This window comes from Theropithecus gelada, chromosome 3 (assembly GCF_003255815.1).
Source record: "Theropithecus gelada isolate Dixy chromosome 3, Tgel_1.0, whole genome shotgun sequence".
NCBI lineage: Eukaryota > Metazoa > Chordata > Mammalia > Primates > Cercopithecidae > Theropithecus > Theropithecus gelada.
This window is the reverse complement of record NC_037670.1, coordinates 49,785,147-49,802,916: the sequence shown is the minus strand read 5'-3', so window position 1 is coordinate 49,802,916 and position 17,770 is coordinate 49,785,147. Positions and strand designations below refer to the sequence as shown.

Here is a 17,770-nt window from a genome sequence, read left to right as displayed (position 1 = left end):
GGGCTGGGACTGCCAGAGGGATCAGGTCCCCGTCTTTCTGCTGTTGGCCTCCAGGCTCCTGGGAGCCCCACCTGGGCCAGGACCTCAGCAAAGGGGCTGGGAGGTGTTGCTGTCCCGGCCGACCTGGCACTCGGCGTCTTGGCGGGACCTCCTCCTCCTCCTTGCACCCACCTCTCCACCTCTGAACTCAGTGAGGCATCTCCCTTCCCTGCGTCCTTCCAGCAGGACAGACCCCCCTCCCCGCTCCCCCCGCCGCCGTCTGTAACTCGTACATGTAACTCGTACATGACAGGGCAGTGGGAGAGGCTGGTCCCGGAGCCACTTAAAAGCAGCGACCGTTTCCTCCAGCCCTGAGCTCACAGCATCCCCTCCTAGCCCCAGCCCCGGCCCTGGCCCGGTTAGCGTGGGGTTGGGGCTGAAGCCTGAATGGAGGGGAGATGGTTTTCTCTCAGACGCGAGGCGTCGTGGTGTCCTGGCTGGCTTCTTTCCAGGCTCAGGGACGTTGGGAGGCAATTTTGAGAAAGGAAAGAGTGAGGTCACCCTAGTGTAACTGGAGTTCCCCAAATATATTATCCTGGCAAATCCCTCCCCTTCCCCCTCCCCGCCACCGCCCGTCCCTGCCCCTTCCCCAGCCCTGGGTCAGGCACAGAGTCAGCTTTAAGGCCCCTGCTGGACCCGGCCCGCCAGAGCCAGGATGTCTGAGCCCCGTGGGTGGATGCCCGCTTCCTGGCTACAGGCTAATGTGGGATGGCCGGGCCCCCCGCGGGAACCGACTGTGACTTGTGGGAACCATCCCGAGTCCCGGGCGGCTGTGCACGAACACCAAGCACCTCTGTCAATCTCAGATTTTCCAGCCAGGGCAGAGGTGGGCGGCAGGGAGTGCCCGGCGGGGCTGGGTGGGGCCAGGCACAGGAGCTGCCTGCGGGGGCCCCCTGTGATGTGGGAGGCCCTTCGCGTGCAGGGTAAACCCTCAGGGCCAGTGTGGGTGAAGCCCACATTTAAGGAAATCAAAGGATGCTCAGTCAGGAATCTGGAATAAAAAAGTGGCATGTCGGGTAGCCCGGGTGAGTTATGGGCATATGTATTATAATAATTACTGTTATTACAGCCCCCAGGGGAACAGCCGCATGGCAGCTCCAGGCAGCCCTGTCCAGCTGCTGTGTGAACCCTGGGTGCTGTGTTTTGTTTGCTGGTTTCTCTCAGTTGCCTCCCTGGGGCGATGAAATGGATATACCCCCGGTTCGGGGCTGCAGGACTAGGGCTACCCGGGGTCCGAGTGGGTTCCTGAGGCTAGCGGGACCCTGGTTTTATTCCGGGTGGCGGGAAGGGATGGCCGGTTGCCGTGGGCATGTCACTGCGCCCGGCCAAGTGCCCGAGGCCCAGCAGGAAGCCGTCCTCTGAAGGACCCGGCCCTGACCCTTTAAGCCAGCAGGGCTTGGAGGTGGACGTCACCCGCTTCTGCAGGGTGGACACTGCCCTCTGACCAGCGGCGCCTCAGGGGGACGGCCAGGTGACCAACTGCCAAGAGCACCAGGTTCGGTTTAAATTATGGTTTTCCAGAGACTCCAAAAGTGCCTGCTGCTATCTGTGTGTTGCCAAGAGCTATAATCCATTTTTCTAAGTATAAAAATATCTTCCAATGTATTTTATTCATGGAACATAGCATTTCTGCTTAAAAGGACACTCAGCTGCTGACTTCACGGGCCCGGGAACGTAGCTCCCTTCCAAGCCCTGTTTGGGGCTCGAGTCTTCCCCGAATTGTTTTCGGGCCCCTGTTGTTCCAGGACTCCCTCCTTCTGCTCCCCATCCCTGGCATCACGTCGACCCCGCTGACGTTGGCCATCCCGGGCTTCCCTCGGTTTCACACAACACGTCTGGGGGAGGAGCTGTTTCTGGGGGGCCAGGTTGCACCGCCAGGCAGCTGGGTGTACCCTGGAGCAGGGTACCTCGGCTTGGTGATCCCAGAGCAGGGCGCCTCAGCTTTGCGATCTGATCGGATGTTATTCAGGGTGTGTCTTGTGTTCTGTGTTTTTACACTTCTTTTTTTTTTTGAGATGGAGTCTAGCTCTGTCACCCAGGCTGGAGTGCAGTGGTGCGATCATAGCTTGTTGCAGCCTTGAACTCCTGGGCTCAAGCAATCCTCCCAAGAAGCCGGGGCTACAGCTGTGCACCACCACGTCCAGCTAATTTAAAAGTTTTTTTGTAGAGGTGGGGTCTTGCTATGTTGCCCAGGCTGGTCTCAGACTCCTGGCTTCAAGCAATCCTTCTGCCTGGGCTTCCCAAAGTGTGTGATGACAGGTGTGAGCCACCACCCTCGGCCCTACTTTAATTGTAGTAAAAGATGCGCATTGATCATTCTAACCATTTTGCAGTTCGGTGGCATTAAGCATATTCATGTTATTTTATTTATTTATTTATTTTTTGAGACGGAGTCTCGCTCTGTCGCCCAGGCTGGAGTGCAATGGTGCCATCTCAGCTCACTGCAAGCTCCGCCTCCCGGGTTTACGCCATTCTCCTGCCTCAGCCTCCCGAGTAGCTGGGACTACAGGCGCCCGCCACCTCGCCCGGCTAGTTTTTTGTATTTTTTAGTAGAGACGGGGTTTCACCGTGTTAGCCAGGATGGTCTCGATCTCCTGACCTCGTGATCCGCCCGTCTCGGCCTCCCAAAGTGCTGGGATTACCGGCTTGAGCCACCGCGCCCGGCCTCATGTTATTTTATAACCGTCACCACTGTCCATTTCCAGAATGTTCTTGTCTTCTTAAACTGAGGCTCTGTCCACATTACACACTCCCTGCCCGTGCACCTGCCCCAGCCTGGCACCCCCACCCCACCATCTACTTCTAAACACAGGGTGAGCGAGTGAAGGTGGGCGGGGGCAGGGCAGAGCCGGGTGTGAGCTCAGTGCTCAGCCAGAGAAGCTGCAGTGATGGTGGAGTGTAAATGCTGCCCTGCAGGGGCATTGTTTCTTCTTTTAAAATAAAAGAAGGCGCGCGCCGTGGCTCACGCCTGTAATCCCAGCACTTTGGGAGGCCGAGGCGGGCGGATCCCCTGAGGTCAGGAGTTTGAGATCAGCCTGGCCAACATGGAGAAGCCCCGTCTCTCCTAAAAATTCCGGCCACTGCACTCCAGCCCGGGCGACAGAGCAAGACTCCGTCTCAAAAAAAAAAAAAAAAAAAAAAAAAAAATGCAAAATTGGCCGGGCGTGGTGGGGCAGGTGTCTGTAATCCAGGAGGCTGAGGCAGGAGAATTGCTTGAACCTGGGAGGCGGAGGTTGCGGTGAGCCGAGATCGCACCATTGCACTGCAGCCTCAGTAACAAGGGCGAAACTCCGTCTCAAAAAGAAAAAAAAAGGGAAGAGAAAACGAAAAAAACTGAGACACAACAACAAGAAGTAGCCCCTATGCGTACCAGCGGGGGTGGGGCCCGCACTGTGCCGGGAGCGGTGACAGTGACCAGTGTCCTGAGAAGGATGGCCCCTTTGTCCTCCGGGCGGCCGAGCACAGTGTGGCCCTGGCCGTCTGTGGGACCCGCACAATGGTTTCCTCTGAGGCTGCAGACGGAGCTCTTGGAGGCCATGGGCTTCTCTGGGCCTCACGGGCAGTGTGTCCAGGCCCAGCTTCCCCGGGTCCTGCCTGCGGCCGCAGCAGCCATGGATCCCCCTTTGGGGCAGAACCCCAGAAAGGTGGGAGGTGCGGCCATCCCGGGCTGGCTCTGTGCAGACTCACCCTTCTCTGCTCCCAGGGCCCCCGTGCTCTTTGCCAAGGGAGGGGAGTGTCCTGCCACTTGCCTGAGCAGCCATTCGAGAGGGGCCCCTGAAGGGGCAAGAGGCTCACTCACCTCCTTGGGCATAAGATGTCACCCGCCTCCCTGGCTCTCCCGTGTCAAGCAAACCCCTGCTGACCTCAGGTTCACATCTTCTGAGTCCACACTGCTCTCATGGCTCAGCAGGAGGCCCCTGCATGGGAACAGAAGTGCGGAGGGCGCTGGAGGGCGGGGCCCCTGTTGGAACGGTGTTTAGTGTGGAGGGTGCTGGAGGGTGATGGTGTTTGGTGCGGAGGGTGCTGGAGGGTGATGGTGTTTGGTGTGGAGGGTGATGGAGGGTGATGGTGTTTAGAGGGTGCTGGAGGGTGATGGTGTTTAGTGCGGAGGGTACTGGAGGGTGATGGTGTTTGGTGTGGAGGGTGCTGGAGGGAGGGTGAAGGTGTTCCGTGTGGAGGGTGCTGGAGGGAGGTGCCCCGTTGGAACGGTGTTTGGTGCGGAGGGTGCTGGAGGGAGGGTGATGGTGTTTGGTGCAGAGGGTACTGGAGGGTGACGGCGTTCGGTGCAGAATGCCTGCTGACGCTGAGCCAGCGGCGAGTGCCACCCCAGGCGTGCATGTCAGTATGGGGATGCTCCTGGCTGCACAATGTGCTGTGCACCCTGGAATCCGTCTGCCGCAGCACGGACAGACACCGTGAGACCCACGGGGTGAGCTCCGGATCCCTCTGGGGAAGAGTCCCCTGGGAGTTTGTGGAGCCCTCCCCACCCCATCTGAGCGATATGAAACTCACCGGGCTGCACACGAGGTGGGCACATTCCTATTTGCAAGTTCTGCCTCCATAAACTGGTTTTTACAAAAACTTAGGCAACGTGGGAGTGTCCGCCATAAGGTGGGAGGCCAGACTGTGCCCAGAGGCCATCCCAGGCCCTTCCCCAGCTCCGGGTCCCCTTTGAGAAGCAAGAGGCAGAGGTTCTGGAGGGCGTTCTCTGAGGTCCCCTTGCCCCTAAAATGCTGGAGTTGCTGCCCCCTCCACGTATCCCTGCACGCCCAGGTGGGCGCTCCCTGGCTCCGTGGAAGGACGGCTGTCTTCTGATTCCTGGAGGGGATCACTGGGGGGAAGCTGGTGCTTCTTCTGCCCTGTATTCCTGCTCTAGCCTCCCTCCAGGAGCTGGGGAGCCTGGCGGGCCAGGTGGAGGTGATCGCCACATCCCCGCCAGGTGGAGTCTGCCTTTCTTTGCTCAGTGGTCGTCCCCGTGCCCACGAATGTTCGTGGTTGACCAGTTCTCCCCAGCGCTTGCTTGCACCTAATTGTGGAGTTACACCTGCGTGGCCTTTTCTTTCAGAGAGAAGACTCTGTGCCTCAGTTATTATCCAAATAATGAGTCATTGATTTCAGTAAGAATTGATTCCATGATTCATCGCAATCCATTCTTTCCCGATATGCAACCAGTGGGAACTGCTTTGCCAATGGGAACTATTCTTTAAGCTCATTGACACACAGGGGGGATAAAGCACGTATTGTGTCAATTTATAGTAACTGAATCTGCATAATCACTGCATAATAAACAATCTGCACTATTCTTGCACGGACCCGACTGTGATGGTCAATGCATAGTAGGCGCCCTGTGTGGGGGCGGCGGCCCACGCGGGCTGAAAGGGAATCTTGTCTGGGCTCCTTCCCAGGCGCAGCTCGGCTGTGGTGCCCAGCCATAGGGCACCCATTCAGACTCCAGCCCGAGGAGCTCAGGCCCTGCCCGTAGGGAGGGAGACCCTGGCAGGAGAGGTCTGCACTTGAGGCCGCCCAGCTCCATCAGGACCCTGTGGTGTGTGCCGATGGAGGGGGGACAGAGGAATGGCCTGGGGTGGAGAGGAAGCAGATGGGGCCCCAGAACAGAGCCCCGTGGGGATCACAGGCTCCAACTCCTCATGGTGCAGCTAGGGAAACTGAGGCCCAGACAGGCTAAGTGAGAAGCTGATGAATTGAATCAGACACTGCCTGGGAGGCAGGCTGGGGACCGGGTGCTTCCGCCTCTGGTGTGGTTGTCTCATCGGCACTGGCGGCTCGGGGCCTTCCTGCCGTGGGGGTCTGATGCTGTCCCACTGCGGCTCCCAGCACTGCTGGGGGTGGGGTGGGCACTGGGGTGCACAGGCCCATTGCTGGGGAACGCAGGGTTCTGCCCACAAGCAAAAGGATTTGTGCCCCGCCCTGCAGGAACCCCTTTCTGGAGAGAGCTAAGGGGGGCCTTGCTGCCCGGGGTGCAGAGGAGCTTACCCTGCCTGGCCCTTGTGACGCTTCTCTCTCTTGCTCCCCAAAGGTGTACGTGAACGGAGAGTGGGTGACCAACATCAGCGAGGGAGGCAGCTTCGGGGAGCTGGCGCTCATCTACGGCACCCCCAGGGCCGCGACCGTGAGAGCCAAGACGGATCTCAAGCTCTGGGGGATCGACCGGGACAGCTACCGCCGCATCCTCATGGTGAGTTGTTGCCTGAGCACAGAGAGGGCCAACACCTACCTCGGCCAGGCGTCCCTGGGAACCCTGGCTCTATTCAAGGTGGGGACGCACCTGGAGAAAAGTCGCTTTCCAGCCTCCCTGACAGATCTGGCCTGTGAGAGGAGTGGAAAGGGGTGGAGGGATTCTGGAAGCTTCTTAGAAGATAGGCAGGTGGCCGGGGAGGCCCCTTCACTGTCCTCCCCTTTCTCCTTCCCACTGTCTGGACTGTGGTCGTGATGGCTGGTGCTCCAGCTGCCATATTGGGCCAGGAGGTGACTTGGAGTGTGAAACCCACTCGCCATGGTGGCAGAGCAAAGAGGTGTCAGGCGTGGCTGCCTGCTGACACGGTGGCTGCTCACCCCGAGGCTTCCTGTGTGTGGGGACTGACGCTTGGGCTTTTAGCTTTTTTTTTTTTTTTTTTGTATATGCAGCCAAATGTACTCTGAGCCGTGTACCCTGTACGGTGCGTGCTGTGTGCAGACACGTGTGTATGCCTGTGCTTGCTGTAGGCGGTAGGGGCCTATGGGCCAGTTTAGCTGCCACGGCTGGTGTTTGCAGGGGCTCCTGGAGGTGAGCGCTTGGGGAGCCCGGGGAGGACCCTTTCCAGGGAGAGAACCGTCTACGCCCTCCCTGCACACACGCCACCTGCCAGGCCCTGTTCTGGGTGCAGGTCCGTGGGGATCACAGGCAGGGCAGCTGGAGTCTTGTCCTGGTGGAGGTGGCCATGAGCACCCAGCCCCAGAGGACAATGCCTGCGCAGAAGGACCACGCTGAGAAGCAGGTGGAGGCAGACAGAGTGGTGGGCGGGGCTGCTGTTCCGTGGAGGGGCCTCAGAGACCCCCTGATAAGGCGGCATTGAGCAGAGCCTTGGGGCAGGACGCCCGAGTGCCAGAAGCAGCTCAGGACTGCTAGCGTTGAGGGACAGCAGCACAGGCCTGGGCTGGGGCTGCAGAGCTGTGTGGATGAGGAGGCCTTCCCAGATGGGGCAGTGAGGTGTTGTCCAGAGAGGGCGGGGAGGGCTCCAGGCTGGGGACCTGCAGCCTCTGCAGGAGTCATGCTGTCAGAGTGCACGGGAGCCATGGTGGGAGCTTGAGAGCAGCAGTGACCAGAGCTGACGTGGGCCCAGTTCCCTGGGCCAGCTTGGGGCCATCCAGTGAGGGTAGCCTGTGAGGCCATTTGTCCTGGGAAGCTCTGGGCCTGCCACAGTGGTCTGGGGGGTCCCCTGATGGTCTGCAGTACCCTTGTAGTTTGGGGTCCCCTTGTGGTTTGGGGGTCTCCTCATAGTCTAGGGGATCCCCTCATAATTTGGGGTCCCCTCATGGTCTTGGGGTCCCCTCATGGTCTGGGGGAGTCCCCTCATGATCTGGGGGTCCCCTTATGGTTTGGGGTCCCCTTTTCATCTAGGGGGTCTCCTCATGGTCTGGGGGATCCCCTCATAGTTTGGGGTTCCCTCATGGTCTTGGGATCCCCCATGGTCTTGGGGTTCCTTCATAGTTTGGGGGAGTCCCCTTATGGCCTCAGGTCTCGTCCTCAGCTCCTTCTGTCCCATCGCTGGGCAGAGGCCTCCAGGGGCCAGCACCTGTGGTTTGGGCGGGCACTTGTGGTTTGGGCAGCCACACCCCTCCACTCGGTCCTTACCCAGCCATGACTGCCGGGCCGGGGTCCCCTGAGCTGGTCGGGGGTGACGCAGCAGAACCTGGTGGCGGTGGGCTTATTGCCGAGGCAGCCCCGGACAGCGTCTGCTCCGAGCCCTCTTCTTCGGGGCCTGGGGTCCCGGGGTCCAGCCCAGCCGAGGAGGGGGTGAGCCAGGTGGGTGTTGCTGGGGTCCTCGGCCTCTCCTCCATCCCCTCCCTGGGATGGTTCCCTCCACTCCGTGCCCGAGGCCAGCCTGGGCCGGTGTGATTCCTAAGGAGGGAGCCGCAGTTCCAGGACACCCAAGGGGAGGCCTGGGGAGAGTCCCGTGGGATGGTTTAGGACAGAGCCCCGTGAGCTGGGAGAGCAAGTGCAGCCCCGGGTTTCCCTCTCAGGAGTGCGGCCTCTGATTGGGGAACGAGGATTTGATGGTCATGGGCCGAGACCATGTCCTGCTGGTGCCGGCCTGTCCTGGCCCACGGCGATGCCGGCTCTTGTGTTTTGTGGATGGCGTGTTTGCACAGTTTTTGGGACCGCTGTTTCATCAGGCTCTGCCCCTCATGAGCTCATCATTCATGCATCTATGGGACATTGCTTGGGTGCCCGCCCTGGGCCTGGGGCTCCCGCACTGCCGGGGATACCTCAGTACACAGAGCAGGTGAGATGCAGCCTCCTCAGAGGAGTCCCACGTTCTCTCTTCTGTCTGAACCCGCTCACTCCTGCCTTTACCGGGAGGCCTCTGTTGCCGCCTGGAAGGGGTCCCCTGAGACCCTCCCTCCGAGAGGGGCTGGAGCGGTTTTGGGGCAGGAAGAGGGCACAGCGGTTCCCGTCTCCTCTGGGCGCACCTGGCCCGGCGTTGCATAAGCCGTTTCCTCGCCATCCTTGACGCCCTGTCGCTCCCGGCTGTGGGATTTTTGTGGTTGGAACCTTATATTCAGGGAAGTTCCCAAACCGCGGAGGGAGCTGGCGCTTCCTCTGTTTTAATTTTGGGTCCTGTGAGCTAAGAATAGCTGGCCGCGCAGGGCCGGTTTGGACGGGAGCACTTGCAGGATGGTGTCTGTTTCTGTCTCGGCCCCGAGCTCCTCACACTGCTCCTGTTTCTGCCTTAGCCCCGAGCTGGGACATGGGGGGATGTGGGGGACGTGGGAGACCCGGTCCGGTGTCTCCGGGAAGCGGATCACCGCCCGAAATGTGAACTCTGACTCCAGTTTAGGATCCCAGAGTGTCTGATCTGGGAGGCTGCTCCCTCCACCGCTTCCCGTTTTATGCGAGGAAGGATGGGGTTGACCCCACCTCTAGGCTCCCAGGCAGGGGCCCAGCCCGGAGCCAGCACTCCCCAGACTTGCTTTTTCTTTCTTACTTTTTTGCTTTTTAATTGTTTTGAAACAGGGTCTCACTCTGTCACCCAGGATGGAGTACAGTGGTGCAATCTCGGCTCACTGTAACCTCCGCCTCCCCGGCTCAAGCCATCCTCCCTCCTTAGCCTCCCGAGTAGCTGGGACTACAGGCGTGTGCTACCACGCCCAACTAATCTAAAAAAATTGTTTTTTTGTAGAGACCGGGTCTCACTATGCCATCAAGGCTGGTCTCGAACTCCTGGACTCAAGTGATCCTCCCGCCTCAGCCTCCCACAGTGCTGGGACTATAGGTGTGAGCCACTGTGCCTGGCCTGGTTTTTCTTTCTTGTAAGCTTTGGGGTCCTCTGTTCACCCTGATCCTTACCCAGGACCCCAGCGTTTGGAAGCAGTGGATGTAGAATTCTGAGGTGGAGGCTGTGCTGGAGTATCCAGAACCCACCTGCCTGGGCAGCCCAAGACCCCCTTGGAACCTGAGTCTGGGGCGGAGGTTGGACCCTCCTTGCCCCTCAGCCCCCGCTGACCGGTATCCGGAGTGACCCCGCACAGCCAGTGGGGCCAGGAGAGTACGGGGCTTCTCCGTTTCTCAGCACAGGCAGTTTGTCACTTGTAGCCTTGAGGACGCTGCTAAGGTCACGGAGGGTCCCCGAGCCTTGACCTGGGCTTAGTGCCCTACAGTGTCCATGTGAGGCCATGGCAGCCCGGGAGGGCCTGTGTGCACCCTCACTCAGGGGCAGGACGGCGGGCTCAGGAGCTCCGAGGCAGATGTGACGTGCTGAGGGTCCCACAGTGTGCACGTGGGGGACCCTGATCCATGGGGGGACCAGAGCCGGGATCTGCCTGGCATGTCCACCTCACGAGGCCCAGGCGGGAGGGAGAGTGGGCGCTGTTCACAGCTCGAGACCCCCACTCCGCCTGCCTGGGCCTCTTCCTCTTCTCACTGGCCCTGGGGTCTGCCATGCTGGGTTCCACAGCGGTGCCTTCAGACTGAAGTTGCTGCCCCACAGCCGTGCGTGGGAGCCGGGACTGGCTTTCTGGTGGGCTTCACCTCACGGCTTTGGGGGTGTGTGGCTGTGGCGTGACTCTGCTCCTCCCAGCTTTGAAGTGCGAGGGGATGAGGCCGTGATGCAGCCATCTGGGGCCATTGTGGGGACGGCCAGGCATCACCAGCCATGTCACCCCACTGTCAGTGCGTCTGCAGGCTGCAGAAGGGGCCAGTCACGAGTGGCTGCTGTATGTATTTTTATTTTCCATTTTTTTTCTGTTAATAGAGGTGAAGTCTCGATATGTTGCCCAAGCTGGTCTCTCACGAGCTCAGGCGATCCTCCTGCCTTGGCCTCCCAGAGTGCTGGAATTACAAGTCTGAGCCGCTGCACCTGGCAGCTGCTATCAATGCTCCAGTTTTCCAGGCTTTCTGTGTGAAGGTGCTGGAGAGATCCTCAGGCCCCTGGAGGGCTGTTGTCCACCCTGCTGCCACCCAGGCCACAGCTCTGACACCTCCAGCTCCTGGGGTGTGGAGGGGACAGGGACATTTTTGGAGACACCGGGGGGAAGGGGGTTGGGGGGCGACTGGGGCCTCCCTTCCACCTCTGCTTCTGAAGTTTGGTCAGACTCCTCGTTACAGAGCTGTGGGAGCCGAGGCCAAACAAGTGCTGGCGAGACGGGGCAGAGCTGAGACTGCAACCCAGGCCCTGTGCCCCCGGGCTGACTCCTGGGAAGTGGGTGGGACCGGTGTTAGGAAGCCACTTCCAGGCCCCCCGCCCTCCCCGTGCTGTGGGCTTGAGGAAGCCTCGCACCTGGAAATGGGGGTCACCTGCCTCCTCCCACACAAAGCCCCCCTCGGGGATGCCAGCAGACACACTCCTGAGCCCTCATGTGGGGGTCCCAGTGCCCACCAGCCTGCTCAGAGGTCAGCTCCCAGCCCCGCCTCACTGACCGTCTCAGCCACAGAAGGAACATGATCCCAAAAGGGGCAGCCTTTGGGGCCGGGCCCTCCCCCGGGGGCCCCTGGCAGCCTTCAGCTGTCTCCCCGCTGCGAGAGATGGATGGGCGCACGCGGCTTTAATGTCTGAGGTTCCCTGGGCAAAACACGCTTTGCATTCCTCCGGCTGGGCGTAATTGCTGGGCAGTCAGTGTGAATTATAAATTATTTTTCAAAAGAAGTGCTTTTTTCATGGCTGGCGGAAATCTAAAATGGCCTGGGCTGGGTCATTGCGCCTGCCGCTGCCCCGGGCATCCGGCCCGCTCTCCGCTCTCTGGGGCAGACACGCGGCACTTTTTCTGCTGCCGACGGGCCTGGGCTTGGCGTTTCCGAAAAGACCGTTGTCACTGAGGAAGCCCCGTTTGTTCAGGCACCCGCAGTGGGCGGAGAAGTGCTGTCTACGCTGTCTCGGTCTTGGGCCAAGTTCCTGAGGTTTTCTCGGACCTCCTGGGCTGTGGGCTTTTGCCACAAAGAGGGGACCTTGGGGAGGGCTTTGGCGGAAGATAGGACACCCCCAGGACTCTGAAATCGGGGCTCGCAGCCATTTTAGTGCTGCTCTGACCTGGAGCTGATGGAGAAACTGAGACCCGGGTATGGGGAGGTCCTGCGTCTGCGTCTGCTGTGACTTGCAAGGCCTGGGGCTGTTTTCTCCCCAAGTGCCGGCCTCTCGGGGCCCCGTCCCCACCTTGCTGGTCTCTTGGTCCCCTGGACTGGGCACGCCAGGGCCACACATTGGAGTGGCGAGGTCAGTGTCGCCGGGCCGGGTTTCCGGTGGCTGCACGGGCAGCTGTGCCAACCAGGCCCGCAGCCATGGTCAGCTCTGCGCTCTGAGCCGCGGCTCTTCTTTCCTGTACATGCCTTGGACGACAGAGTCCCACCGTGCTGTGCTGATGTGTGTGTATTTCAGGGCAGAGTCCCCTTCTGGCTCCACACCCTTTACCGGGCCGGGGGTGCTCAGGGCCGTGGGAGCTGCGCTCCTCTCAGAGTGTCCCAGAGGGTGCGGGGCTGCACAGCAGAGTGCCAGAGCCACCTCTGTCTTCTGGTCTCCAGGCACGGGGGGAGGCAGGACCCGGGGACCCAGGTCGCTGACATTTCCGGTTCTCTCTGCGTGATGCTGGGCCCCTTCTCCCTGCAGCAGATTCCGTCTGAAAGCAGCCCCGTGCCATGGAACACGTCCAGAGCTGCCCCAGCTGCCCGACCCTCACAGGGCCGTGGGCTTGGTATTGGCAGCATGAAAGCAACACCCGGGGCTGCACCGTCCCAGCTCCTCTCTCTGTCCCGGGCAGCCTGGGCACATTGCATGCGCTGAGCTGCCCTTCTCCAGTCTTGTGTGAGGATGGAGAATGATGGTGTGTGGTGCCGTGCACACAGTAGGTGCTCTGTGGATGCCACTTCTGTTCTTCCAGAGCAGACAAAGTGCTGAGTGTGTGAGTGGAGGTTCAAGGTGACCTTGCTGTCTCCAGGACGGTGTGGAGCCTGGCTGTGCAAGCATCGATTCTGGAACAAGGTTGTCCCATTTCAGTTCTTGGCCTCACTGCTTGGCAGCCCAGGGGGCACAGGCAGGCCACACCGGCCCTGAGCCTCTGTTTCTTCCCTGGAGTGGAGATGATAGTAGGCCCAGCTGAAGGTGTGGATCTCGGGAGATGCCTGTTCGCTGGGAAACATTCAGTGTAGTGAGCCGTGCTTATCATCATCACCTTCTGGGAGGAGGAGGAATCTTGGCAGTGGTGGAGGCTGCTGAGGACTAGGGCTGGGTCAGCAGCTGTTTGCACGGGTGTCTAACCTCATTTCTGAGCTCAGGGACCTGACATCCCCTGCAAGTCAATGGGAGGCAGACAAGGGCCAAGGTGGATGTGGCACCAGTGGAGCAGTGGTGAGGAATTTGGGGGGACAGAGAAGGAGCCCAGGCCAGAGACACAGGGAACAGCTGCTCATTTCAACCACTCTTGTCACGGGGAAACCGAAGACCAGACAGGACAAGACTAGTCCAAGGGTATGACGGGTATGGGGAGTCATGGGCAGGCTGGGGTCAGAATTGCAATGTCCTGACTTTCCCCATCAGCACACTTTCGTGTACCCAGTAAGAACCACTACCACCATCATCATTGCCACCATCACCACCGTCAGCACCATCATCACCACCATCACTATCACCCCTGCCATCACTGTCATCATTGCCAGCATCACTACCATTATCACCACCATCATCACCACCATTATCACCATCACCATCACCATCATCACCCCTGCCATCACTATCATCATTGCCAGCATTACTACCATTATCACCACCATCATCACCACCATTATCACCATCACCATCACCATCACTATCACCATCATCACCATCACTATCATCATCACCATCATCACCACCACTATCACCATCATCACCATCACTATCACCATCACCATCATCACCACCACTATCACCCCTGACATCACTATCATCATTGCCAACATCACTACCATTATCACCACCATCATCACCACCATTATCACCATCACCACCACCATCACCACTGTCACTATCCTCACCAACATCACCATCATTGCTACCGTTATCACCATCACCATCCTCACTACCACCATCATTATCACCATTATCACCACCATCACCATCCTCACCATCACCATCATCACTACCATTATCACCATCACCATCCTCACTACCACTATCATCATTATCACCATTGCTGTCACCATGATCACCACCGTTATCACCATCACCATTACTGTTATCACCATCCTCACCATCACCATCCTCACCATCAGTATTCTCATCACCACCATTCTCACCACCGTGAATATCACCATCATCACCACCATCACCATCCTCACCACCATCACCATCATCACTACCATTATCACCATCACCATCCTCACTACCACCATTATCATTGTCACCATCAACATCCTCAATACCATCACCATTATCACCATCAGTATCATCATAACCACCGTCACCATCATCACCACCATCAGCACCATCACCGTCACTGTCACCACCATCATCACCGTTACCATCACTATCCATCACTACTGCTGTCCTCATCACCATCACCATCATCACCATCACCACCACCATCGTCGTCACCACTGTGGCTGTCCTCACCACCATCACCACCATAACCATTAGCAGCAACATAACATTTGTTGAGACTCAGTTCTCATCATGGCCCAGCAAGGCAGGGATTTTTATGGTCTCATTTCACCAGGGCACAGTGATGCAGGTGACACATTCAGACCTGAACTTGTCCACGTTGAGTGAGCTTCCCACGGTGTCCTCCATGCTGAGGCTCTGGAAAGCAGGGGAGGGTGGGTGTCCTTAGGGTCCTCATCCCCATCATGGAAGTTGGGCTCAAGCCACACCTTTGCTGGGCTCAGTCATCTGATCTGTGAGTGGGAAGCTTGGCGCAGCTCCACGAGTCTGTTTCTGGACATTGACGGAGGCTTGGGAGTGAGTGGGGAGGGCCACGCTACCGGAAATGGCCTGTGCCCATGGGAAAGGTCAGCCTCGCCGCCAGGGTCCAGAATAAGCAACTGGAAAAAACCTGGCCTGAGCCCCACACAAGTCACCGCTGTGCCTCGGGGACTTGTGTACCATTCCTCCCCCATTTCACTGGAGCTTGCATTTTTGTCATAGTTTTCCAGGGACAGGCATTTAGCATCACGTGCCTTTCCTCCAGCCCTTCCCCCTTGAGCTGTTTTCCTTCCGCAGCAATCCGTCTCCCTTCCTTCATTCTCTGCTCCGCTCCTGCAGGGCCTCCTGCCCCAGTAGCTGGAGTCCCGCTCCATCCTAGCCAGGAGGGCTGCACAGGAGGGCTGTGGGCTGCCTCTCCTATGCTCACTGTGTCCCCAGGGCTGCTCTTCCTCACCCCAACTGTGGAAGGGGCTCTGTGGTGGCCCCTCATTTTCCCATGTGATGGAGCCACTTTCGGTGTGCCCAAGGGGTCCCATTTTAAGGGAGACACAAGGAAGTTTGCATCTGGCTGTGGGTGGCATCAAGAAAAGGGAGAGGGGGTCGTGGGTAGGCGCAGGTCCTGGAGACGGGGCTAGGGCAGACCCCCACTTCACCACGGCAGTGGGTAACTTCAGACGCACTCCTCCGAAGCACTCACCTCAGCGTTCTCCTCCTCCTTGGCCCTCTGAGTTGTGACAATGTGATGGGCACAGCCCTGAACACAGCCCCTGCCCCTGTCCAGGGCGCTCGGTAAACACCAAGTGGTGTTTGATTGCAATTTCTGTTCCTGTGAGTGATTGGAGTGGATGGGAAGACGCTTTGAACAGCACCCCTCAGGAGAAGAAAGTTTGGGGAGACTGACAGGCATTTGGGGGGCTCTTCTGAGTGTCAGGGGTCTTGCTTCTCATGTCCAGCCCATCTCTCTTTCCTGACATCTCCTTCCTACGTACGTTGTTTAGGAGGTGGGATAAATGACCCTCCTTCACCATTGTCCCCAGGCATTGTGGTAGCTGGGAGGGTCCCTGGCAGCCGCCTGCAGGGCTCAGAAGAGTTTATAGTTTTCTATCCTAACCTAGGTTTCCTAGCCTATCCTAACCCTTAGGATTAAATTTTGCTGGATGTATTAGTTAGCTGTGGCTGCGTAACAAATTCCCTGGATGTAGCAGTTAGCTGTGGCTGCGTAACAAATTCCTCTCAAACTTAGTGACCTCTGTCAACAATGTTACATTTGTTCCATTTCCCGTGGGTCATGGAGGAAGCAGCTGCACGGCTCTGGCCTGGAACCCTCCTCGGGCTGTGGGGATCAGAAGGTCTTATGGGGCAGAGGAGATGTCTGTGGCGGCTTCCCCCAACAGGGCTGGAGGGTGGCTGGAAGGCGCTGCTCCTCCTCTGAGCTTCTCTGCAGCCGAGCGATCCCGGAGAGAGCAGGGCAGGAGCCGCAGTATCTTTTACAACCTGGCTTTGCAAATCTCAGACTCATTTCCTTAGCATTCTCTAGTTGCCTCCATCAGCCCTATTCATCATGGTGCAGACCACACAGGGTGTGGACACCCGGAGGCAAGTGAGGATCATTGGGGGCCAGCTGCTGCCGTGCCAGGTGTAATAGAAATACTCAAAATAACAGTGTCTTAAACCACAACGGCTGTTTCTCACGCTCTGGAAGGAGTCCGTCTAGGGCGGGTGCGTTGTTCTGTGGGGCCCGGGGAACCAGCTTTCTCTTACTGATGCTCCTCAGGGGCCCTGGATGGCTGCTGCAGCCCCAGCCATCATCTCCATGTGCCAGACAGCAGGAAGGAGGAGAGGGGAGGGATGTGTTCAGAAACTGCACATGCCACTGTGTCTGTGTGCCCGTGGTCAGCACGTGGTCAGTCGCACAGGTGGGAGGCACCTGGTAAACACTGCTCACTGCGGTTTTCTGTCTCAGGGTGTTATGGGAATTCATGAAACAGCATGTCAGGAAGGAGTAAAATACATCCCCGTTTGACAAATGGAGAGGTGGGGCAGCTTTGGGGCTTTTAGAGCCCGCTCTAGGCTTTCCTTCTTGGTTCTGTGGTTCCTGTCTAGGGTGGTCACTCAGCCCTGCAGAGCCTCAGTTTCTGCCTCTGGAAAATAAGGATAAAAGTATGTTCCCCTCACAGGGTTATCTGTTGCGAGTTCAATGTGGGTCAGCGTGTCCAAGAGCCCCCCTCCCCAGCCTGGAGTAGGCGTTCAACACAGCAGGTTCCCTCCTCCCTCCTCTCTCCACACCCCAGGGGACTTATCCAGGGTTATGGAAAAACCTCGTCACCAGCATGTCGTCTCTTGGTCCAACTCACATTGCAGCATACACCCTACTCGAACACGTGGCCTCTGTCGATGGATGATACCATTTGAATTTCAGCAGAATCGGGCTTGCTGCTGTCCGGGCGGACTGTGTGTCTCTGTTTTCTGAATGTGCGGTGCTCAGTCGTGCCCACCATGTGGCTGCTCTGTACAGTTGTGGAGTTCGTGCACTGTACAAAGGCCCAGGCAGACGGCTGAGAGGGGCTGAGACCCAGGCTGCTTTCTGCGCACCAGGCTGGAGCCGACTGCTTGGAGCAGGGGCCTCATTCCTGTCTGCACCGGGGCCCGTCAGCTTTGCTGGGATGTGTGCTTGAAGAAAGGGTGTGTTTTTCTAATTCACATTTATAATCCTAGTTTCTGGAATGAATTCTGATTTCTAATTCACATAACATGGACAGGGCCCTGTGTGTTGGTATTGTATTATTCAGCATGCTTTTCCCAGGGGTGAGGGAAGTCAAGCTTCAATGGGTAAGGATGCAGCTTCAGGCATGGCTGGATCCAGGGTCTCAGCTGATGTCAGTAGCACTCTCCCTTCTGCGTCATGTGCTTGAGTGTCTGTGTTGGCCTCAGTTTCTCCAGATGTGTTTATGAGCTCCCTCCCCTTCATGGCTAGAAACCCGGGTTCAGGCTCTGACTGGCTGTGTGCTCACTGCGTGGACCTACCACTGGCCCCGGCTGGGTGGGGAACTCTGCTGCCGGCCAGGACACTTAGCAGCCATGACGGGAGCTTTTCCAGAAGCCCCTCAGGAGGAGGGAGGCGGGGT

At 58.4% G+C, this 17,770-nt stretch overlaps 1 protein-coding gene across 5 annotated transcripts in view; it reads left to right on the top strand.

Annotated features, from left to right (window-relative positions):
- Positions 1-17,770, top strand: part of PRKAR1B (protein kinase cAMP-dependent type I regulatory subunit beta) — a 180,833-nt gene that overhangs the window by 125,656 nt on the left and 37,407 nt on the right. For all 5 annotated transcript variants that reach the window (XM_025378438.1, XM_025378440.1, XM_025378437.1 and 2 more), the window contains one exon: positions 6,077-6,235. In XM_025378438.1, the coding sequence (XP_025234223.1) occupies positions 6,077-6,235 (159 nt within the window). The remainder of the gene's footprint in view (positions 1-6,076; positions 6,236-17,770) is intronic.